We start from the raw sequence: 26142 nt of genomic DNA, 5'->3' as shown, positions 1-26142 counted from the left end.
GCTCTATCTTCTTTCTTCCCACGTCTCCATGCTCATCTGTTCTAACACAGACACTTAATTCTTAGCCAAAAAAAGAAGCTAGAGCTACTGATGATGACTGAGCATTATATCATAATATTAAGTCAATCTACCCTGACCTTATTAAATGGACACTCTTCCTTCTGAAATCCAGTGCAAGAGGACATACTATAGAGAGGGCATAATCCTAGGAATGATAAGCAACAATATTTATGAAAAGAGTCAAGGATAGAATATTTAGGGACACACTAAACCTTACAAGCTTTGTTTAGTCAGTTATTTGCTCAAGAAGCTCTCTGCTGGTCCTTCTCTGAATTGGGTGTGTTTTCTTACCTCTACTTTGTGGCTTAGGTCCTCTCTTGGCATGCCCAGGTCCAGTCAGAGCTGGGAAGTCCTAAGGAAGTAGCTGAGAAACAGAGACTCTCCAAATGGGGAGAGGGAGGACACAGATTTTTGTGGAGGGAAAATGAACAAGCTTGGGATTTTGGAGGCAGAGAGAGGGTTTGTATTGCCTGTTCTCAGATAGTGACATGGAGAGATAGGGGATTCCATTAAAAGAGAGCAAAATATTTTATCACCTCTAGGAGTTTTAAAGACAGCTGGTTATAAACAGAGGGACTGGACTAGACTCAGAGTGGGAGAAAGGTTAGCAAAACCTTCCAGAGACCTTCAGTTACGCTTTGATTTAAAAAATAAACCCCTGTACCAGATGTGATTCATCTAGTTTCTGGCTTTATACAGCTGTACCATTAATAAATCACAACACAGAGACTTGCATGGAGATCTTCGAGAACTCTTATAGTTCTCCTGACATTTGCAAGCAGCTTTGGCACGTCAGAGCTCTTTTTTCCAGATGGCTCCCTGGGCTGTTTGACACTCTCCTAAGGCAGAACAGACATGCTGTGGGAAGGGAGTTTTGGAGAAGATTGCTTTTCAGTTTTGACCTTTCCAGCTACGAGGAAACTGGGAAGACCATGAAGGGGAGCAGGGAGATAGAGAGGGAAGTCTGTAGTGACTTGAATTTCAGAAGATAAAAGACATGACTGTCTGCTCTTGCCTCCCAATGTTTGCCTTGTGTCATTTCAGTGTGCTATGACAGAGTTGTGCTAAGAAACCACAGGTTAAACAGATGAAAAATGTTCAGTGGTCATTAGGTGGTCAGCTGGCCTTACAGGTGAACAGCTAGGGTGACAGCTTGAGGCCCCAGAAAGTGGGAATAAGTCATAAAGCAGCTGAAATCATCTGATTTATAGGTGAAAAGGAAGGGGACAGCCCCTTAACTTAGGGTCTCCAAAAGTCCACCCATGGCTCCACCTGTAAAGCAACTGCTTTTTGACATGCTAAGTCATTTGTCAACATCTGAAGTTAAATGCTGTGAATGGTTGTTGTGATGGAACCTGATGCATTTTTGCGGGAGGTAAAATAAAGCATTGCCTTCAAAATAAGCTTTAGTCAACCTACAAGCTGTGAAAGGCAATGCTGAAACATCCAAACCGTGTCTCTGAGAAGCAAGGTAAAGGCCAGGTGTGCCCAGCTCTGTGCTCTTTATAGCAATCATTGAGGAGAGTGCCACCAAACACTGCTCAGGTAGTGTTTGTTACGGCCTTTCTCAGGCAACGTGCTCATTTCACACTGGTCTTTGTGAACTGAAATATTACTGTAATTCATTTTCTTGAACAGATAAATGTGGGGAAAAAAACAGCACACTAAGTCCCTTTAATAACCCTAATATCCAATTAGCTTTAAAATCTGCTATATCTTATCCTTTTATCGGTTTATATATTTTATGGTAAATTACATTGTCCAAACAAAGAGATCTGAGTGCAATTCAGCTAAGGAATTTAATTACAGTCACTCTGACACTGCAATACTTTCAAACCAGGAATCATTTCTGTCAATCCCAATATTGCCATTTGTGAAGGAGAAAAAACACATTTTTCTCATAGAAAATTCCTTTACATAGGTATATTGGCTTTTTGTAGGATTGTTTACACCCAATGTGAATTTCTGTCTTCATGAGTTTATAAGAACAGTGTCCCACTCATTAGATTCCTTAGGCATAATATATGGATTTATAATGTCAGTAATAAGAATATCATTCAGTATTTATTCTTTGATAATTTTTTAAAAATATTTGTATTACTGAAAAATTCATATTAATTACTGGCAACATTAGATTATTTTAGGTTTACATAAATTTTATGCAAGAATCTATAGCAAAGTAGACCATTTAAAATGGCATTTTATAGTGATCAAATAATTAAAAGTAAAGCTCAGATCCTTGGGTTTCATTAATTAGATACACTTTTCAAAATATATCAATTAATACATTTTGACAGTCACCTGAACAATCTATTGGAGGTCAGATAATGCTTTTGTGTTGATTTTAACAAATGAGGCTGAAATGTTGTTCATTTATTCAAAGTTTTGTCATGTTACTGCAGTCTTAGCTTTAAAAAATGAATAAAATGTATGTAAACTGCAAAATAAATAACAATAAATGAAAAAAAAACCCAATAAATAAAATGGCAAAGTCATAGGAAGACATAAAAGGGAGAATTCTTGCTAAGCTGCTTCCTAAAGCGTTAGCTGGTTTTCTCTTTTCTCTGGCCAGCTTTTGTCCCTGATACTGACTAGTTTCATGCAATTACCCTATGGAGCTTATACCACTCCTGTAAATCACAATAATTATATCAATATCAATAGCAATTATCTTCCAAGACTTCTATTTTACTTTTTATAAAAGAAAAGTATCTGAGGTTCTCAGCCCTTTACAACAGATATCAGTGGAGTTTTAGCCATAAACTCAGATAGGTTTTGCTAAACCAGAAGTCCATCTCATGAATATCATGACTGCAACAGTGACCTACCCTGGATTCTACTGAGACATTTATAGATAGCCCTCTTGAGCTCTACTGTATACAGTATAAAAAAGTGCTTTCTGATTTTATCTGATGAAGTATGAAGCTTGAGAATATTTTTTACTTTCTGTCTAACATGCATGTGATAAGTGACAATTTCTCAGAGGGACTGATGAACCACCTTTCCTCCAAAGGATAGATTTTCTGATCTTGTTTATCCCTGGACTACAGTTTCTCAGCCAAGTATGGGCAGTACTGTCTCAGCATTAACAAATCGCTCTGTCCAAATTGCTTTGTACTCCTTTTGGCTGCCTGTAAATGAAGAATTAATATGCATTTCTTCCAGGGTTAATTTTTCAAGTTTTACTTCTAAAACTTTAAAACCTAAAGAGGAAAGCTTGGTTTTTAAGAGATGCTGAGACACATTGCTTCTGACTGGCACCTCTATTCTTCTACTGGCGCTGGTATTTCTGAGGTCCAAGATAGCTTTTCTGATAGGGAAGGCCACTGACTTTCAGCTAGTTTCATGGATATGGTCTATTCCATGTATTTGATAATTTATTTGATATTCCTGAATTTTGTTCTGAGTAATATTTCTAGTGTTCTCATTCATTTTTTTTTTGTAGTTTATTGGTAGGAAAAAAGATTCTATTTTAGTAGAAACCTTTAACTTGATTTTCATAACTATTTTTTTGCCCTTAGAGAGTTTGAAATCCTCACCCATGTGGATGGATTTCAGGGACACTAACTGGTCACTCTTTTAGCATGTAGCGCATGCTTCTGGATCTGCTCTATTTTATTCCCCCTGTGCCATACTCCTGTTTTACCACTCCTCCCCTGCTTTCCCTGCAATGTTTGCCAGCTTGCTTTACATTTATGTTTCCTGAACCACTTTGGCAGATCAAGGAGTTGTTCCAATGAAATGCTTTTTTTATTTTGCAGCTACCTAAAGTGGATTCTTGCATGTCTGTTTTTTTGCATGCTCACCTCAGCATGTGGTTATGCATGCTGCCTACTGCTGAATTAAGAGTGATAAGCATCTCTTGGGTATTTGGTTGTAACGTGGCACCTTTGTTTCCCACAGGCGTACTGTATATTTATGGTCAGATTTTGTTTTCATTTTAATCACTTGGAAGTTTATTTTATGTGCATAGTTTTACTGTGTTCTAGTTTTGGTTAAACAACTTGCATTTCACAGTACACTGGACTCACTACTGGATGATCTTTACAGTTACCTAATTGACAACAAAGACAGTGGGAGCACAGATGTGATATTATTGCCAATTTAGCCTATCTAAAATCTTTGCACTGAAGCACCCAGTTACCCTATGGAGCTTATACCACTACATGACTGTTTCCTTCCCTTCCATCAATTTACCCTCACATGTTTATTGTCTATTTCCATGCCAAGGTCTAAAAGCCAAAGTGATGCAGACGATTTTGCTAATCTTATACTGTTGAAAAAATATTTTCCTTGGAGAAATTCATCAGGATTTCTGGCACGTTTACATGGTGAGAGTGTATCCTATAGGGTAAAACAGTCATCCCACCTTCTCATTAAAAAATCATCGAAGACTCACCCTTTGCACATATGCTTATGAAAAAAGACAAACCTAGACAGTTAAGAAATTCAGGCAAATTGTGGCAAGAGTCCATAGGGAATCCTACAGTCTGCTTGGTCCCAGAAAGAAGTGGCAGACTGAATGTCCTTCATGTCTACAATGTTCTTCAAAGGCTTGTCTCTTCTCTTCCATTGTCAAGAAGTATTCAGTCAAAGAGCAGGGATTATTACTATTACACAATATGGTAAGAGAAGTCCAAGACATTGTCAGTGTGATACTTGCCATTTAATATCTGAAAAGATTTATGGAGATACTGGTATAAAAGCACATCAATATTGCAAGATCATGGAGTATATTACTGCAAAAAAACTGAGAGCATTAAGTGCCTAATTTTGAAAGTAAAAACGTCTGTATTCGCTGTGGGTGGGCTGTAGCACTGGAGTTAAATACTTGCCCTCTGCTGTTCAGATAGCAAAATGCTTTAGGCTCTTGAACCATTTTTAAGTGTCACTCCTACCTGATTAAAGACTAGGATGTGTTGTGGATATATCAATGACAGGGTGTAACTTTTCACCTTGTTACTTTACATTTACATGGGGACAACTTTGATACCAGTGTAGTTTCTCTGGGGATATATTTGATGCAGTGCAATAAAAAAATCAGTCATAATAAATAAGAAAGTAACAGGTTATTTGCTTCTTGTTTGGAGAAATTCAGCATGAAAAACTGTAGAACGAGTTATAGGCTTACAAATTTGAGAGAGAACGCTAGAGAATACTATTTTTTTCTATGGAGAGATGTTTTCTGATGCTACCTACTCAATAGGCCTCTCCCCTACAGTAGAAAACAAGCAAACCAGGTATTTGTTTTAGTGAAATGCTAAAGGGAGAGTTTGGGAGCTGTGAAACTTTTCCAGTTTTACTTTTTAAACAGGAAGGGTACCTAAGAACTAACATGTCTTCTTGCTCTGAGGGCAGTACTGTACCCCAAAATTTGCAAAGCCTCATCTGGATTAATCTTCAGAGTTGACAGTTAATTGTTCATCAGTTTATAAAAAAGTTGTTCATATGATGAAACACTTGTCGACACATTTATTTCTGCTGATGACATAAATGGAGATGATTGAATGACAGAAGCATTTATTCCTCTAGTAATCTCCTGGGAGAGTTCTGAATACTTTTCAAAGTCTGAAAGAAAGGAAGTAATGAAGAGTAATTTTAAATATATGTATGAAAAACAGAAAATTAAGTTTTAATTATTGAAAAATTTCTAACCAATTTATTAATGTGCAATTCTTGCAACACTTTTAGCTGTCATTTGGAGTCTAAATAGTACTTCTTTACATTTCTATTCAGTTATGTAAAACTATGAGAAGACATCCACTGATGTCATTTTAACAAAGTTCTTGTCTATGACTCCCCTCTCACCCCAAAAGGTGTGTCTATTTGGTCAAACTCTGAAATGACATTGATCTCTTAATGGGGATGTTATCAGCACACAATCCTGACACCATCCCATAGAGGCAGAACAGCTATCCATTATTCCCTGTTTATATCATCCCACCATGAATCACAGCCAGATGCTGGCATACAAAGCTGCATCTGTTGACACTCTTATGGCACTTTATTGTAACTTTGCCAAAAAAATTTCAAACGACTTTCACTCTTTCAGAAGCAGCTACCCAGGGAATGTGTGGTATTCTGCTTCTGTAGAGAGGAATGGATCTCTTTCTTTGATAGTTCACTGCAAGGCACTCTGACGAGTCAGACTTATGTGATACAAAAGAAAGCCAAAACATTTGCTCGTGTAAATGAGTCTAAATCCTTGATTTTAATGGAAATAAACCATCTAATCTGTGAGGGCAGAGAGACTACAATAACAAAAGTATTCTCACACTTGTATTATATTTTATTACTATTATTTCATATTATAACCATTTCATATAGTTCAGTAATCAAGTTTCAAAATCAAGGGTCATTTCAAAAGATTCATTAACAATGTCTGAAAAAAGCTAGTTATGTTGTGGAGGATCATCAAAAGACTCAACCACTTTAGTTTTGAAAAGTAAGCAATTTAGAAAGTAAAGGCAAAAGTTAAATGCCAAAAAAAAGAGCTAATAATAAAAAAATGGAATTTCATATTAAAAAGGTAAACATGAGTTTAAGTAGTGACCTTGTAAAATAGTTATTACAGTTACTGACTCAATATCATTGTCAGAAGTGAATTCAATATGAAAAATATTTGCAGAATATTGTTTAAGCCAAAAGTAGTTTTATCCATATTTTTGAGGCATAGTTGGCAAGAAAACAACTCAGAAACCTAAAAGCCATAAGTTCCAAATGTCAGCCTATAAGAACATATGTTTCTTTCTTAGAGCTCGGATGGCTTCAAGTATGGGGAAAAACACAATTCCCAAAAGAAAGAGCCTCCTTTTCAAGCCTAGATTAGTTCTTAAAAATCAGTATATTGCAAAAGAATCCAGACAATGGTTAGGTATATTGCAGATTTTGCTGACAGTATTTCTATTTGGAACAGGCATAGGATTAGTTATTTAAAGGGATGGGATACAATTGTTGATAGAGCTGAGATCACATTATAAGCAACGTTGGTTGAAAAGACTATCACTGAAGTCAGCTACATATAGCCCTGCCAAACTTCAGCTGGTAGGGTTCAAAACTTACCATGACAGATTATTCTTCCAGTAAAGATGATTAGTTTAGGAAAAATGTTTCAGCCATTTCCAACACTAAAGATATTTTGCGTTGACCGCTTAAAATTTTTCTCCTTCAGTCCTTTCCTTTCAAATGTTCTAAGTGTTCCTAAACTAGCTAAAAGTGGGACTCGCCAAAAGGCTTGTCTTATTTGTTTCACAGGTTGGAACATCTGCTCAGCAACACCCTATTAGCAAATAGTATAGTCAAAAAGAGTTTAGGATTATCTACATGGACCCACGTATGTGTACCCCTTGGTTCTGCCATTTTCTAATGTTGGAGAGCAAGCTTGACCTGTAGAAAGATTTTGGTGGTGTAACACCGAGCACTACAGAATCTTTATTTTAAACACTTATCAACCTAATAGTCTCTGAAGACCTTAACCAATTGATTAATCTCCTCAAACAATGCCTGGGAAACCATAAAGTCTATCATGGAGTTGCTTAAGCCAACCAAGCCAGCCAACTACATCTTAAATGCCAACCATTTCAGGAAACTAGGAACCTTACATGGGTTGCAAGTGAACATCTGTCTTTGACAAGACATGACAACCCACAATCTTCTCCTTCGGTTAGTTGTGTAAAACCAGGTTACATATCTCTAAAATATATATATTTCTAAAATTATAAGTGAGCTAATGAATATACTCCTGAAACTGTCTTAGGGAAATTAACCACCATACAATGAGTCTCTCTCAACTTTAATAGAAAGGAAAATAGCTGTGATCTATGCAAATGTGCCTTTAAACACTTCCTGACGCTGAATACACTGAAACATCATGAAGAAGGAAAAATGTATACTGAAGGGCTTCCGGTTTTCTTCTGAATTTTTCATTAACAAGGCAAAACCTATAGCTCCATTGTGGGACTGAAAGAAGTTACTCTCCTCATCCAAATATGGATTCTCTGCTGGAAAATGATGAAGCTCAGTTTTAACAACAGAAACGGTACCTGGTCACCATACTGCATAGATAAGAAGAGTGTAGACAGGATCTACAAATGCTTTGACAAGATACATGCCATCATGAAGCATTTCCAGCTTAGCAATAATTCCTCACCTCTTCTGCTGTGCGAACATGCAATGCAGAGGACAGAAGAGTGTTCAGCTGTGGCCTGAGCAGCATGGGCTCTCCCTGCCTTGCTTATGTCCACTTCCTTCTGCATCTAGTCCACAGCTACTGCGACAGTTAGCTGCGGCAGGACCATTCCTCTTGCCATGCTCTGTACCTTTGCTGTCCACTTTCTTTCTGCATGTATCTGCCTTGTCAAAAAAGACATTCAGCTTACTGACATATACCTAGAATGAGTCAAGACTAACTTATTTTTTCTTCATCAGGAAATGCTATTCTTCCCTCTGGCACTTCACTTTCCTTCCTCTTGTTTCACTTTGTCCTTCAATACACTCAGTATTATCTGACAAAGTAAACAGCACATAGAGTTCAAAAGGCGTTCGAAGCCCACACACATTAAATCTAAACAATGCTTTAATCTTTTTTTTTTAGTTAAGCTTGACAACAAAATCCTTCCTCTCTCTGTGATATTCATTCATATAATTGCTGGGGGTTTGGGGAGCACTGTGTTACTAGGCAGCAGTTACAGTGTGAAAAATCATGCATGGCTCTTGATTTTAGTCCTGGAATATTTTGGTGGGATGTAGTATCATCGTTATGCAGAACTGCAAAATGAGATGTTTGCAATTCATTGCACCTAACTTAGATACCCAAAAGTTAACTACCAAACTTTAACCTTTAGCTGTCTTTATAGCCAATGGTATGAAATGGAGGCCTCCAGAGGACAATTTTGTCCTAAAAAAGATGCTTAAGATAGAAAAGATGAATTACCCTTTGAAGGTACCAATTTCTCTCCATTGACTACAAATGGATCCCTTGGGTGACTTATCTAGATTTAACTGTCTAAAAGTTAACTTTTAAATGTCTGGTTGAGAAAGAGCCTACATACATTCAAAAAGTATGCTGAAAATGTACAAGCAAGGATTTCACTCAAATGAAGACTTGAAATTACAAGTTTTCTATAAGATTTCAGATGGTATTATCAGGAGCAGCTGTTGGCTCAGCCAAGAAACCAGCAGTGCCACTCTGAAAAGTATAACAGCAATAATATCATTGCTATAGCTTTTTGGGAATGAGAGAAGGGAAAAGGAAGAAATGTAGAGGGAAATATTTTCTTCAATAAATATAGAGGGCATTCCCTGTCCAAATGTGCCAAACAAAAGAAGTCTAAATAATTTTAGCATCAGAAGAAAGCCCCAATCTTTACAGCATCCACTTTCATAGAATTTAAGCTTTGGAATTTTTAGGTGCTGTATGCTTACATTTTAATTTTTTTTTAGAAAATTTCTGTTATACCCTTTTATAGGTGGAATAGAAAGGCATGGTAAGTTAAGTCAGTTTCCCAAAAATCATAGAGGAGGCCTTGAGCGCAAGGGTTGGAACTCATGGTAGTGAATCCCAGGACTCTTTGTCTTAAAAATAACCTCTTTATAGGAAAAAGGATCTTTCCTGGGAAAAAGAAAGGGAAGGAAGAATCAGAAGTTACCAAAATGTGGTTGGTTTAAAGTAATCATTATCTCAAATATTACAGGTTTTTTTGTTCTAGTATTTCTCATAATTCTTCCTACTCCTTATGCAAAACCATCAGATTTAGCTGAAATTGTTTCAGCCTGAAACAGTTCAGACCATGTATTCTGTCTTGCTGTAGAAACCACAGCTGCTGGGGAGTATTGCATCAAACCTGACATCACCGTATGTTTTAAAGAGTGTAAATTTTAGCCTCGAATTTCAATATTTATTTTTTTACTATCTTGTAATTCCCAAAAATATTACAGCCATGGCATTTTTAGAAGAAAGAGAAAGCTCACTGAGTTTCTTAATTACACAGAGCCTAACCTTCAAAGGTATTAGATACTTAACGCCTACCTAATACTTAGCTCTCATTGATTTTAGTGGGAGTGAGGAACAGGAGCTAGTAGCCACTCCTCACTTTTGGGCCCTACTCCTGATATTTGATCTAATAAAATCTCTCAGTTCTTTGCCCTCTAACTTCAAACTGCATTATTGAAATTCTAACTTCAGAAAAATGGTTATAGATTCACTCTCTTAGGCGATTGTCAAGTATAGACAAGACAGGCAACATATTAACTTCTTGTTTCTCTCACTCTGGCAAAAAGATTCAGAGAGGTGAAAAACTTCTCGGCTTGTGGTCACAGCTATTTGGATTCAGTTGGACTTCCAGTGATTTCTGTATTAAACATATTCATTATCTACAAATATCTCTAATTGTGAGAGATTATAGTATCTGTAATTTGATTTTATCAATGCTAGGCTGGTTTTGTTTAGCAAGACCTGGCATATGCACTCTTTCTTGAAGACAACATAAAGTTTTAGCACTCGAAGTAATGTATAGATAGCTTTTCTGACTTTAGCACTGAATGGTTCTGAGATATAGTTGGACTAATGACAGTTGAAATGATGCTATGTACAGGTAAACCAAATGCAAATAACTCATAAATTACTGAGCAGTGATCCCATGGCATGTCAGTGTCCATTGCCTTTCATCATAACAACTTATCAGTCCCCTCCATTCTGTTTAATTGTTAGCAGCAAGTATTTAATTGCAGTGTTTTCTTTTCTCTGTTTTAATTATTTTCCTGTGGATACTTCATATTGTGAAAAGTATGCATCTATACCAACTCCAGATATTCATGTTAATTATGCTAGGGACCACTGTATATGATACCAATTTATTAAAGGTTATTTGGGGAGAGAGAGGAAGGCTGAATATGTCTTTTCATTTTATAATCTGCTTTTACAGTCCTTTTGCACTTCAGTATGTCGCAATAACTATAATAACCCATCATTTCCACACAATAACCCATGATTTTCACTGTCCTAGGACTTAGTTCTTTGAGATCCGTCTTTCAATATTTCTAAACATAACATGTAGGATTATTTTTACCTGCTAAATGCACATGATAAATAATGGGAGGAAGTGGAGACGTTTCAATTCAATTTTCAATTTTTTCAATTCAATTTTCTTTTAATGTCAGGAAAGGCTGTGTGACTTCTTACTTAATGTGTAATGACAAAACTGTTAAAACTTAACTTTTAACTCCTTAATGACTTCAATCGTCTGAACACAAAAATTAGAACAGCTTTCGGATTGAGATAAAGAGGGATTTTGGAGCCTCAATGTGGTAAAAATCTCTGAAAAATAATTCTCAACAGATATATTGTTGTAAATGGGTTTAACTGCACAGCTCTGTCGTGCAGCTAAGATACATTGCATACATTTCTGGTTGGGACCAATAGCATTGGCTGTAGGTTAAAACAGCAAAAAAAACCCCACTCATAGCTATACTCATGCCTCTCTTGCCTACCTAATTTGTACACTTGTTATGCACACTTGCATTGTGTGAGATACAAACCCACAGGAAAAGGAAAAAATATCAAACAAATTCCCAGCTGTGACTTTAATTGGGTTTGGTGGCTGAGTGAAAACGTACCGACTAACTGATGTTCACACAACCTCCAGGAATCTGTGCCAATGGAATCTCACACCTGTTCAGTTACCAAATCAAGTAAGGCTAGAAAAAGCATTTTCTGTTCAGAAACATCACTAAATAAATATCTATATGTATTTGTGTATATATGTGCATGCATACGTACACACATGCTTGTGCATGCACATATATATAGTATATATTATATAGGTATGGATGTATACAAATATATATAAGAATGCATCATCAAAAACAAAAGATGAATTCAAATCTCTACATATTAAAAATAGAAGACTATCGAGTTGCTGCTACTTTTTGCTTGGTGCCTTGAGAAGGGAAATTTAATCCTTCCCCCCACTCCATTCAAAAGAGCATTTAGATTACCAGCCTGCATCCATCCTTCCTACACCTTCACCATTAACCTACCAGTCCTTGTTTTTAGCGTAATAGATGGATGGCCTCCCAAGGCTGTTAGTTTATTTATAATAGGCTTGGTTTTGCTGTCTGTGTGTTGAGGGACGAGTGTCTCTCAATAACATGCTTTACACATAAGTTAGACACTATGTAGAGCTCCAGTATTATCTGTGATATTTTTTACGTATTTTAAACCCAAGTGGAACATATAGATAGATTGGGCATTATCCATGTAATCTCTCCTTTTCTTTTCTTATGCATCACAATAGTAACTGGCTGATAGCCAGTGTAACAGAATGTGAAAATTTAAAGTATTTTATTGCTACTGGTAATCGCTGCATATACTGTAGCAGTGTTTTTCCTTAGGTAATATCAACTTCATGCAAAATAAGAGTTTCACTGTATGTTGGGCAATTATCCATTTAATAAAGAGCCAGATCCTGAGTGTAATTATAAAACTGAAATATATGTTGGCTACTAAAATAGACCTCTTTAAAAGCCTCATTTTATTATCCGTTAATTCCATTTGCCACTGTCAAAAATTGAGTTCCAAGTAGGTCATTAAGACCCTGTTTAAACTATTTTTTCCATTTGACATAATTTTGTCATCACTTTTAAGACTTGTGGGCTACATCTAGATTAGTAAATCAAACTCAACTCAGCTGTTCTCTGGATGTGATTCCTTCTGTCATAGAGTGATCCACATCCATTACACTTCCCCAAGGTCAAAATGGGCAGCTGCATCCCGGCTGTCTATTGGGAGTGGTCCCTGGCCCTTGTTAACTCCTGAACTGAGCCAATGAATTGTTTGAGACATTGGTACAGGTCAAAACTGTTGGAGGTTATTCAAAAACATGTTGCAGGATACGTATGTCTGAATTCCAGAGCCCGGTAACATTCCCAGGCACCATTTAATTTACTAGTGTACATAAAACCATCGTGTTATGATGTGTTTCTTAGAAAGACTGCCTATTTGGAGCACCTGTATTGCAATTCAGTCCTTCCCCAAAATGAGCATTTACATTGTTCAAAACAGTAACACAATCTGACCTCTTGATCCTCAGCTATTCTTTCTTAATGAAAAACAGTTTGCTCACAGTTTTTCATGCACACGTACTAAGTGCAGAAACCCTTCCTCAGAATAGTGACAGTCTAATATCTGAAGTGTAATGACTGATAACAAGGGAGAGGCTTATCTTTAACTTCAGGCAACTTACACATCAAAACTGGAAGCCTGGACAGAATGGTGGGGCTCCATTAAGATTTCAATCCTCTAAAAGCATATTTGGCAGTCTTACCTCATTCTGCTGATCCATGTCTTGTTCCAAGCTTCATGAAACATTTGATTTGAATTTACTTTTCATAACAAATGACTCTGCAAAAAGCACACTTACTTTATTTCAATTATTTCTACTATCATTAGGGAAAGATGTCACATCTGAGCAGAATGAGATTTATCTGAAGACATTTCTTCTGCTCTATTTGAGAGACACTGTAACAAAGTGTTGGTGCTGTTGGATTGTAGGATTCCCGCTGTTCACATAACCAGCATATGGACATGAGGAACTGCACAGTCATAGGAATGGTGTTTCCACATACTGCTTTCTGTAGTGGCATTATTTCTCCCCACATCCAATTGGAATATTCATCCATCTACAATGCCTTTAGTTGTTTAATAACAATAATAATAATAATAATAATTTTAGAATAATTTTAGAAGCATTTTCTTTTATCCAATGATCTTTTGATTTAGAAAGATAAATTTAGAGACTTTATCTATGTCAATTAGGGTCACTGCAGACAAATTGAAGTGGGCAGATCAGGGAAGAAAGAAAACCCACATGATTTGCTGTTATCATAAGAAATCAATTTATCCTCAATGCTCAGACATGACATTTTTGACACATGTAGAAAGACGCTTCCTAGATTGAGAAAAGTAAGGTAATTAAAGTTTGTCTTGTATTCCTTATCATGTAATATAAAATCTAAAATATTCATAAACCAAGTCAGAATGAATTTCTTCATGACATCTCAAGTGATTTAACAAACACCGATGACAGAAGTTTCACAGAGCTTGAGGACTGTAGCTTATTTTCAATGAAGTATTCATGTTACCATCTAGTGTCTTAAACCTTCTACTCATCTTTGCAGCATATTTCTTTCCTTTCAGGCAGTGGAGGAAGCTACTCATGTCTTAACATGACACTTTTTCTCCTGGTGAGCACATTCCCATGAGCTTAAAGTCAAAACATTTCATTATTTCGGTTTCCATTGACTGTAATTTGTTGTTAGATAGCTGTTTACAGTCTCATTTATGAAGGATGTATCTGTAGCACAACTGCATGGACAGATTAGGCAAAGAAATGTATGCACATTTTTGTGTTTGCAATTACGTCTTTTGGAGCAATCAAACCCTAATTTAAAAAAAAAAAAAAATCAAGTCAAATGAACCTTTTTGGCTTATCTCATAGTAGAAAAATAAAGTCTACATTTGAAATGAGAAGCAAATAAATATGTAGACACTAAATTTCAGTGCTCTTCTGTGGTTGCATTTTTAAAGCAGCGAGATAACTGTATGTCCAATAATAATAGTAGTAATCTGGATAATGACTTCTCATGATTCATGGATTAATCTGATTGCCCACTGGGATCATTAAAAACATCCTGCCTGCCTCTCATTTACATCATGGATATGTGTCCAACTGTCCACTGCTGGAGTCAAAGTAGTAGACACCATTAATCCTAATTGTCTGATCTGCTGAGGCCAGTTCCTCATTTCTAATTATGAGTGCAGAAAACCACTTGTGCTTTATAACTTAAAGAGGAGAGAAAAAGGAAGAGAAAAGAAATTTGACTTAGGATATCCCCTTTAACATATTTCATCAAAAGAATGGATAAAATATTTATTCAGCTACTGTCCTTTGCATTCCCTTCAAAGTGAATAGAGAGACATTTAATAACACATGGAAACATTAAAAAAGCTTTTTATGAGAGTGGATGGGAACCTGCTCAGAACAAACATTTTGGCCTAAGGGAAAGTTTTTGATCTGTGAAGCTTAAGCTTTTGGTGCTTAAAACACTCTCATATTGGATCATGTGGTCAATTTGCATGAAATAAATGATTTGTTTAAAACTTGTAAAACTATAAAATACAACTTGACAAGTCATTAGCAATAAGTGGTATCGCACTGGTATTATACTAACTAACGCTGGTGCAATCATTAGAAAACTGCTGCTACAGCAAAGAAGAGGAAGATAATGGGGCCAGCCTATACTTTGACCTAGCGGTGTTAGATCATTGCCTCACACAGGAGATACCACACTGCAGTCCAAATTATTGACTATCCTTCTTCATTACTGATCTACTCAACATTCTGAGCCACTGCCCTTTATCATCTTTCACACAAAACAATTAGTCCAAGCTATAAAATTTATCACTTTTTCCATCTAGGGATAGGTGATCTAGTTTAGACAAAACAAAGAAAAGAAAAAAAAGAACTAAACTTTAGTCTAGGACTTTAATCAAAACTAGCAGAAAGAGTAAGATTATTTACCCATTCTTCATTAATTTTTATATCATTTTTGTTTTCATTCTGAACTAGGAATTCAATTAATGAATTTTCTGTATGTTGACAGAGGTTATGGATATAACTTTTCTATTCTGCTTGGCAACAAATGGTATTCAGCATCTCATTAGCAATTTCAAGATGATTTTTTTAACGACATAAAGTGTTTGGAAAATCACGGCTAGACATCTGGATTCCTGATGTTTGCCTACTGTTCATTTTAAGGCTAGAGTCATTCTGTGATGAGATTGGTAAATATCCACTTGTGATTATTGCCAAGACAGGAAATACGTGTAAAACCTAAGATTTTTACCATTTATTGCACAGCACCTTCAATGCATTGATTTTGTCAATGTGTCAACATTTTGTCAGTGGCTCAGGCATGTGAGTCAAGTTTGAGTGGCTCTGTGTGTGATATTTTATGCAAATTACCGGATGAACTAAACTACATGCTTGCAAATTATTTGCCTGCAATCGTACATATGCTGATGAGATGCAATAACATTAAGACCACGGTGCTCAAATCCCACTGCTGTCTTCAAGACGATGTTTTTCTTATGCGTTCCCCATGAGTATACGTAACTTTCTAAAATGAGAGGGGTAAGTATGATACTGCAGTTTCCAAGGCTCATTAAGGTCTTAATTTCTCTTCTGAGTCTATCACCAAGCATGAGGCATGGCTTTAAGTTTCTGATGTGGAGCTGGAGCTGAGATTTAACAGCCTGATTGCATGTGGACTCTGGTGCAGTGAATGTATGCTGATGCATATGACTGGATCGATATTATATTTAACTACTTAATTTTATTTCACAGGTTACAACAAATTGTGCTTTCCAAATGACAATGGCATGATAGCTACTGAGCATAAATGTCAGAGAAAGAAATTAAAAGGAATTAAGGACACTGCAAACAGGTGTTATAAACCAGAAAAGAAGCATAAGTAATATAAGAGTGCAATAGATCTGTTTGTGAATCTTTGGGGAAATGAAGCGAAAGATATTTTGGATAAAGCATGGTGTCTGCACGTAGGCTAAGACAGTACAGAAAGTCCCAGTTCAATACTATGAGAGAGTACAGTTCAACACTGAGAGAGTAGAGGTGTTTCAGTCAGCAGCTGGAATCAGAACCTTGTCAGTGTTTACAGTGCATGACCTGGTTGGTATTGGCTAATTAAGAGTAATCCTTAAGGATGAGAAACGTAATAATTTTTACTGGTGTTTCAAGAAGTTCATAATAAGTGGACTTGAGGGAACAACTGAAGATCATTTGTTTGACAGAAGAAAATAAGCTTTTACTGTAGAAGAGGCATCATGAATATGTAACCTTATTATCACAGTATTATTCTTCAGAGTTTTTTAGTCTAATGAAGAAAAATAGAACTCTAAGCATTTCAGCATATGCTTGAGTCACTTGGACTTCATTGATTTAAAATGTGTCTCTTAAAGATAAATGACTTTATTTGTTGAGAAATACATTTCCTTCCTATGGTGTCTGGAAGATAATAGCTTTTATGCACAGTGTAATATTTTAAACATTAACAATTCTGAAGGGAGCTCAACCTCCCAGTGAATCTGCTCAGCCTGTTAGTGAGTACATTTTCTATGCTTCTTAACCTGTATACTCATGTGCAGGACATAACGAAATGGTACCACCTCATCTTCTTCTAGAACATAGTCCAAGAAAGAAACCAGCAGCTATTGAAGGCAAGTTTGAGTTTTTTCCTCCTTTATTGGCTTCTACTCATTAACTTGACTCTCTGTTTTAATGGATTTTGTTTATAAATATAACCTATGTTACAAAACTGATCAAATGATTAGGCCTGGGACATGAATGGCACAATCTCATTTGCATGACAAGACGTAAATATTCCTTACAGTAGTCCCACAGATGTCTCAGGGGATTTCCTGAGTGAAATAGGTTACAGGATCAATGTCCAATCTGTAAAACGCTTTGGATGGTGTTCAGCCATAAGTTGCCATCTAACTGTAAACATAGTCAACATTATCCTCTTAATATACTTTGGATTACTCTTTCAGCTATTGTTATTCAATAATGTTTCTGTGTATTATCTGCAATAATGAACATAACATTTCTGGCTCTGCATTGATCAACCCTATTCCTATTTTTAAAACCACTGAAAGAAAAATACAAAGTCAGATCTTACCTTCAGAAGATTACAACATAACCCATGCAATTGAATTATATTGTTTACAGTCTAATCATATCAGTAAAATGGTTGAAATATGCATTTTAATTTTAAAATGGACTATGTCCGATGACTTAAAACTACTATTGCCATATACATTCTTGATCTCAACACCATACAATTTAATAGTACAAAACACGTGAGTCTTTTCATGTAATTATATAGCAGTTTTCATATAATACTTCAGAGTCATTCAGTCACATCACTTGCTAATCTCTCTCATAGAGGTCTTAGTTCTATGTTATCCAGAAAGCAATTGCAACTGCAATCTAAGAGAAAAACAGATGGGATGGCAGCAGAATAAGTAACAAGAACTACAGGATTTGCCTGCATTTGGAAACGGAAAATGAGAGTTAGATTTTGGCATAACCTATGACTAAAACAAAGAGTTAAATTAATGAGATATTTCTGTAATGTGATTATTGTGAATCAGAATGTTTGGATAAAAATGGTTATGTGACTTATTATCTCTTTCCCCAAAATCTCTTTTACCTCAAATGAATATTTCTTTGTAAACACACTGTTTAAAGGAGTATAAAACTGTGGTTATTGTGACACAATATAGTATATAAATAGATTTACAGTCCTGCTTATTTTAGGGAAATGTTTGAACCCTGCTTATCAGCAAAAAGAAGTCCCTGCAATGTTAAACACTGTTATCCACTAATTAACCATAATGGAAAAAAGACATAATAGAAAAAGACTGCTGCATTTGCTGAGTGATAAACTTAATCTTTAAATATAACTGTTATACAACATGAACTAACATCAAATTAACATTAAGTTCTTGATTTTCAAAATCATGAAGAGCATGCAATTACTGCAATTGCACATGGAAATGACTATTTATGACCAGTTACACATTTGCGTGTTTCATTAGCTCATTTATGCATGCAATTGAGGTAATTGTGAATGTAAATTAGACACCCATTTGGCAAACAAATTGGGGGGCAGATTATCTGCTCAGAATCATACAACTAAATTCCCTTTAAGGCTCAAGGCCAGTCACTAGGATACAATACTGTTCATGCAAGAGTTTTGGAGGAAATGAAGAAGGAGGAATTGCTTGCAAAATGCTGATGTGAAAAGCTGTTATATTGCACTATTTTGTGGTTTCCATATATGAGAAAATACGCCACAGTGCCTTTAGGAACCGTAAACCCTGAAGCTTTATTTCAGCCCTGGGGAAAATAATTAAGTAATTTATGGGAATATTTAGCACAGTGACAGAAGGCAAAAAGCGGAGTAGGCAGAGAAATTAAAATCTTGGAAATAGTTGAAGAGACATCTATCTGCCTGTGACTTCTTATTGCTTACATACCTTTATGACTGGTACATCACCAAATATCAGTGATCAGGTGAAGGGACAGATTGATACAAAAAGTTCTTCTTAACATAAATATAGTTGAAGATAGTATAATAAGTTCTCAGAATAGGGAACAAGTACAAGCATTTGTTAATTGAGAAATGTACTTTATATAACACAGAAGGACTGGCCCAGCCTTTGACAGAAACAACTAGCTCTGAACAAAGGTAAAACTGTAGGAAGTAGCAGAACAATTGTCACACAGAAAATTTATGAAACCGATCTATTTAGACCCTAGGTTTTCCAACTCAGCAATATTGAGACACTAGATACAAGACCATGCAGCTGGTAAAGTCTGAAAAGATTTTATTCTTTTTCTAGATTGAGATGTTTTCACTATTGCGCTGTTTTGCCACTGCCTTCTTAGGTAATCTTGGATGATTCTTGATTTCTGATAAGGTGAAAATAGTGGTAGTATACATGCTAAGTGTCTCTAACATTTTAGATTACTTGATGCTTTCAAATAGAAAGCTTTTCCTGGATAGTATCCAATGCCCAGTAGAAATTATGCTCTGCTGAATTTGTGAGGTCTTAGCAAAAGAGCATATTGTTATTATGTATTAAATCTCAACCTTTCTTTCCTTGTCATTGCCATTTTCTCTTCCTTCACCTCCATGGTAAATTTTTTGGAAAAGGGGTGATTATGTAAGACAATCCCAATTTGTACACTACGTTCTAGTAGTATGCAATAAATTGCACTGAAGTGTGTGCATGTGAATTGAACTTTTCAGATATCTCCTGGTCGGAAAGAAAAATTCTTTGTACTCATCTGGTCAGAAGGGAAAAGAATAGATCATTGCTCCCCTATTTCATGGCGGTTTGGCTCTTTTCAAAAAGCACTTGCTGTCTTGAGATCTTACACTCAAAGGTCAATTAAGAATTTGAAGTTTCAGGTCACCAACAGAAGAGAATAACAAAACAAAACAAAACAAAAGATCCTGTAACAATAAACAAGAGAAAGAAGGAAAAGGAAGTTGTGAAGACAAAGACATTGATACATAACTTCTACTTGTGTTCCGAGCTTGGAAACCTTGTTTGGCAAACCATGAAGTAAAAGAACTCATTTTAAATTCTTTATCTTATCTTTTTCTGGAGCTTTCACAAGGACTTGGAAGCAGCGCTCTCAGCTTGGCGGACACTCTGATGCTGCCATCTAGGGAGGACGCTGGTGCTGGCTGTAATTTGAACAGATCCATTCCACATGGCTATCTGAACTTTACTTTAATACGCTTCTTCGTTGACTGTAGTCTTCTCCACCGCTTTTAACCTAGCTTTCTTGTATTTTGTTATTCACTGACATCCTAAAACTGCTCTGCAGCATACATTGATTCTCTGTGAATCTCTCTCTCAGGTCTTGACTTTTCTGCTCAGCTCACATAGCTTTTAGCTTCCTCCATTTCCCCATTCACCTGAGAAGGACTCTCCTTTCTGAGGGTCCTCCAATGTTACGCTCTCTGACATGGCAGGGTAATCTCTCAGGAAGATGCTGCAGTTAAACAAGAAATGTTGAAACTAATCTCAGAGGCTTAGTTAGTTATTAGAAAGACTTCATATTAATTGTTCCAGAATAGCACGTCTTTGCTTTCTCACAAGATCACAGCACCTTTGTGAGAAGCCTGTATCAAGATCCTTCTCTCGGTGGAAGGCATCTTAATGAATATTACATATGATCTCAAACAGACAGTATGCTTTGTACCACTTTGAAAAACATTGTATCACAAAAAAACTTTGAACAGCATTGTACCCGAGTATGATTTTCCGGGTTATATTGTCCTACAAATCTGTGCTTGTACCTTTGAGTGGGAGAGCATTTATCACGGAAGAGTCATCGACATAACCATTCTGATCTGTTAATGGATCGTGATGGGCTCTGAAGCATCCCCCTCCTTTGACTGAAGTGTACTGGCTGTTCTTTGCCATCTTGCTGGTATTTGTGATATTAAAAGAGGTAAAAAAATAAAAAATTAAAATCTCTGTGATGTCCTTGGAGGATCTCTGAGGAAAAAAAAAATATTTTCTCTAGAACACTGTTTGAATCCTCTAATTACAGATTTTGCAGAATGCAGTAAAGTGAGGTGCTGTGAAATATGTTTAACTTCCTCCAAAACTCCTGTGGAGGCTAAATTGGCATTGAAATAGAAATCTGCATCTATCTTTGTTACTGTATAGAATGTACACTGTCTGACTATCTTAAGAAGGATTTCTAGTCTATATCTCAGTTCATGAATATAACATCAGGGGATATAACCAAGAATATCTAAATTACTAAAGCCAATACAAATTTTGACAAAGCTCCCTTGATGTATAGAAGTGTATAAATCTTATATAAATCAATCTGCCTCTGTACAGTCTGTCAATGGCCTCCTTCTCTTCTGTACACAGATTTTTCTATTAAAAACTTTTTTTTCTTTTGTACTATAAAATCAATTACCCTTAAAAAAAAAATCCTTCTAGTGAAAAACAGTGATTCAAGATACAACAGAAAGCTTTCAAAAATGCAGAATTTTGAAGTTTTCTCCAAATTTAGAACAATTTTAGTAATACTGACATGATTTGTGGATGAAAATCCATTTTCTGATAAATTTTAATCCAAGGGAGAATAAAAAGAATTAAGAAAAATGTTTCTGTCAGAAATATCATAATACAATGGGCTAGGTTTTAATCTAGTTTATTAGAAGAAACAGTTTAGGTAGCTTTAACAGGGTACTGTATATACAGAATAAAAACAAGATTTTTTTGAGAAATATGGGCCCTACATCTCCATGAGTCTGTACTGAAGACAGTAAAATCTTTGAAATAATATGCACAAGGTTTCAAAGTGAGTTATTTAATGATTTAGATTAGACATTTAAGCAGTAAACTCTAATGATTTAGCTATGATGAAAAAAGCCTAAATCTTCACTGTTTCAGAAAGCCCTTGACATTTTACTTAATGACATGAGGCTCTTCTGTACTATTTTGTTCTAGCATAAGACAGAAAAAATTAAACAGACATCAGGAAACAAGCTTACTAGAATGCAGAAAAATTATGTACAAAGATATGTATATTTTGATTAGACATATTGCTATGTTTTCTCATTATTATTATTAATAATAATAATAATCCAATTTACAATACTAGATTATGCATTTAAAAATAAATATTCAACAAATTCTACCTAATAAAACCAAATAACTCTGAAGATTATTTTAACTTTTTGAAATGGTTTTTAACTGTTACAGAAAAACAATAATCTTTTGCATATGTTGCACCTGCAAATTAAAAATACTTACTTGGATTAAGACTCTCTGGGCTTTCAAAGGCAGAAATTCCATGTTTCTTTGGAAAGAAAAGGGAAACCCTTGCAGAAGAGGTCCTGCATAGCCTGGCCATCCTGTTTTCCTAAACCTCAGACATTCTTGCTTAAAAGCATGCCCCATAAAAAGCATCATCAAAACCCTTCCCAGCACCAGGAACACAATTGGTGCTGCTGTTGATTTGTGTTGCCTAGTAGGAATGTCGGTCACAAAGAGGGAGAAGGCTAACCCTGCTGCCTTAGCTGTGTTAATTTGGCTCTTGCTAGGGAAGGTCATACCATGTCAGTGTTCCCCTGGGAATTTAATTCTTCATCATAATCATATTTGCCATTGACCATTGTCCAATGGAGTTTCTATTGCTGGTCTTGTCATGGAAGTTGGCATGCCCTCTCTTTTTTCCCTTGGCATGCATACTGTGGCTTCATTACACTGGTATTTGTACTCTTTGCTCCCCACTGTATCGTTTAGTGGGGGCAACATATGGCCCCATGCTATTAACGAACAGTTTTGGTGCTTAATTCAACAGAACCATGAAAAAGGAGCCTATAATCACTACAGGAAGAAATGAGGAACACTTATGTGGGTCACATGAAAGCACTAGGAATTTCAAGCATGATATTGCTATTACATACTTTCTGCAGACCTCAAAAATATCTCCATAAGCAATCTTCAAAGCTGCCAAATAGTGTTGCAGATTGGGATTTGAAAACAGTGAAGCAGTTTCAAAAAGCAAAATCAGGCTGGAGAGATTGCCTAGGACTTCAGGGTGTACTATATCTCCAGTGACCTGTGTGCCCCATTAGTCTTTCACTTGCTCAATATGAGAACAAATTGTACTGCATTACTCTGCTGAAATGAAACAGTGCAGTTTAAACAGAGCTTTGGAAAAAATGCACTTAATTTTGGCCTAAGCACTCACCTGTAAGTTAGAGAGAGTACGTGAGTGTGTGTGCACACACGTATATGTGTTTGTGTGTGAAAAGAAGCAATTCTAAGAACTTAGATTAATACTCTTTAGGTTTCTTTGATCTTTCTTGACTTTTCAGTAGTTTGGCTGAGACAAGACAGAATTATTTCTCATAGAAACTGGAAATATAACTGGACCAACAAGGACACTCTTACACCAAAAAAAGGCATTTTTTTCAAAGAGAGAGCTGAGGTCAATTTTTACATGAAATTTAGATTTAATTTTAAAAGTATGAGTTTCCATAACATTCTAAACTAAGCAGAAATATTTCCTTGCATTTTTTTTAGTTCCTCCAAAATATTTGTAACCCTAAGGGGGCTTTATTATGTGAATGTGTGTGAAATGGTTTAGAATCAAAAGTGCAACTGACCAGTCATTGTCAGTCTCCACCCTAAACAATATGCAAAGGGGAAAGAAATATCATCGAAAACTGAAAGGTAGTGAGTTATTTTAATATTTAAAAGGATATCCAGGTCCCACTGAAATCAACAGCAAAACTTTCATTGAGTTCAGCAGGGAAAGGATTTCAGTCACCAATTAAAAGAAAGGAAGAACAACCATAATCTCTTCAAATTAATAAGGAAATACAATTTTAAAAATACAACTTGGTTTTTTTTGGAATGGTCTTTTAAGATTATGCTGGTGACAGCTTAGGGTGTACAGAGATGCTTGCAGAAAAATGGAATGAAGTTTTACCTGGAATGAAGTTATTGCGTTCAGTCTGAATTATAGTTTCTCAGAAAAAGCTAAATTAATGTTTGTTTTGTTCTGTTTTGTATGTAAGTGAGTATACACATATCTCTGATGCTCCTCATTTCTGCCAGGACCAGAATCAGTAGGCAAGAAAAGGTGTTGTAGTATTTCACAAAGCCAGACAATATCCAAAGTCTCTCACAAGAGCTTTTCTCCTGAGATTTCCTGACAACAGGGTTTTAGATAAATGCAGATAAGCCTTGTATAAGTATCTGAACTTTGGAAGGCTTATCTGAACCAAAACATCTCCAAACTTCTGGCATTCGGTCCCACTAGTTAGTGTTTTTTATACACATGCCTCTCCACAAGAAGGTACCCATGGCTGTATTTTGCTGCCCTCCTTACCTCAGTTCCTCAGAGGGGTTGGGATGAGCTGACAATCCCTTCCAGGGTCAGTGTTTCCATAAGCACATGGAGCATCTGGAGCAATACGGAGAAAAAACTCTTAGCGCACCCTCATCTTCCAGTTCCCAGGCGGCATTCCCATAAGACTATGCCCAGTAACTCACGTGCATCCCTAAATTTAGATTCCACTCAGCATTGGCACGGTAGCACATTGGTCTTACCAGGCCTGTTTTCAAGTGCTGCGTTGTTAGCATGTTTCTGTTATCTCCCCTCCCCCTGTTGTCCAAGAATTAGTTGACGTCCCATGAGAATAACACAAAGACATTGTCAAAGCTGGTAAAGGCAATTCAGATTGAAACACCTCTTTCTTGGTCTCAGTTGAATCTTACTTGGATTTCTACCGGTGTCCTCGGTCCCTCACCTCTTATTCAGAAATAAATAATTCCATCTCAGATGTTTCTTTGCTTTAGGGCTGTTCTCTTTGCTTCAGTCACTTCCCAAGAAAACTATTCTACACTGCTGCTTTTTTTTCCCCCAGGAAAAAATTTTTACCTGAATTTCCCATTCAGTAGCACATCACTGCTTTAACTCACACTTCTCATGCTCACTGGATTCCTCCTTGTACTACATAAAGCTCCACTTCTGTGTAGAGTCTACAGAAAAAAACTTGACTAAATGCAAAGTCCATTGCTTGTCCTGCTGACTGATTCTGTCATCTTGTACTCTGCCACCTGCATATACCCCTATTTCATTCCTCTAAAGGCATTGCAGGCTTTTGAAGGTGAGGTCTTTTTGTACACATATCTCTTACACCCTGTATGTAAAATGTGGTTCAGGACTAGTGCTCCTAGTGAAAAAATAGCATTAATTACATTATCAAGAAACAGTAACAATAACAATAGATATTTCAATAGTCAATTGCACTTGAATTCCATATTGTAGTCAACCCTGAAATACGTTGTGTTTCCTTGCATCACCCACTGTTCGCACATATTATGATTCCTTTTTATGCAGCTGGTCCATGGACATTTGTAGTCCTGTTACAGTTCCTAGCTAAAAAAATAAGTACTTTCAATTAACAGATGGGGTCAAAAGACCTGCGTAATTTCCTATTTAATTATTGGCTCTGCTTCTTAATTTAGCTGTGTACATATCTGGAGAAACCCCACTGCATTTACTGCTTCAGAAATTACAATTTTTGCTGGTGTTAAATATACACTTAATATGCAACTATCTAAATGTGAGCTACTCAGATTGAGAGGAAATAAATTTATTCAAGAAATGGGATTGCTTCCTTAAATCAGAAATAGCTCTTTCCATCCATTTACCAAGTCCATCGTTCTTATTTACATAAACTTTTGTCAGTAGTAGCTGTGAAGGACATCAATGGGGCTAGATGCAGCTGAGATGTGAATGGAAGCCCTGTGACTGTTTTTCTCAGACTTGACCAAGAGTGCATATCTTGCATTGGGCAGTGTTAATGGCAAATAGGGGCCACAGCCCTTTAATACGTCTATGTAATCATCCTCTAGAAAATTCATAACGAACATAGATGTCT

At 36.2% G+C, this 26142-nt stretch overlaps 1 protein-coding gene across 15 annotated transcripts in view; it reads left to right on the top strand.

The window, feature by feature from the left end:
* Positions 1-26142, top strand: part of TRDN (triadin) — a 239830-nt gene that overhangs the window by 82999 nt on the left and 130689 nt on the right. For 14 of the 15 annotated variants that reach the window (XM_076333512.1, XM_076333516.1, XM_076333514.1 and 11 more), the window contains one exon: positions 17282-17353. The exons of the other annotated variant lie outside the window; for it this stretch is intronic. In XM_076333512.1, the coding sequence (XP_076189627.1) occupies positions 17282-17353 (72 nt within the window). The remainder of the gene's footprint in view (positions 1-17281; positions 17354-26142) is intronic. 15 annotated transcript variants of the gene reach the window in all.

Source organism: Aptenodytes patagonicus, chromosome 3 (genome assembly GCF_965638725.1).
Source record: "Aptenodytes patagonicus chromosome 3, bAptPat1.pri.cur, whole genome shotgun sequence".
In the NCBI taxonomy this organism is placed as follows: domain Eukaryota; kingdom Metazoa; phylum Chordata; class Aves; order Sphenisciformes; family Spheniscidae; genus Aptenodytes; species Aptenodytes patagonicus.
The sequence above is the reverse complement of the archived record's forward strand: the minus strand, read 5'-3'. Positions and strand labels throughout refer to the sequence as shown.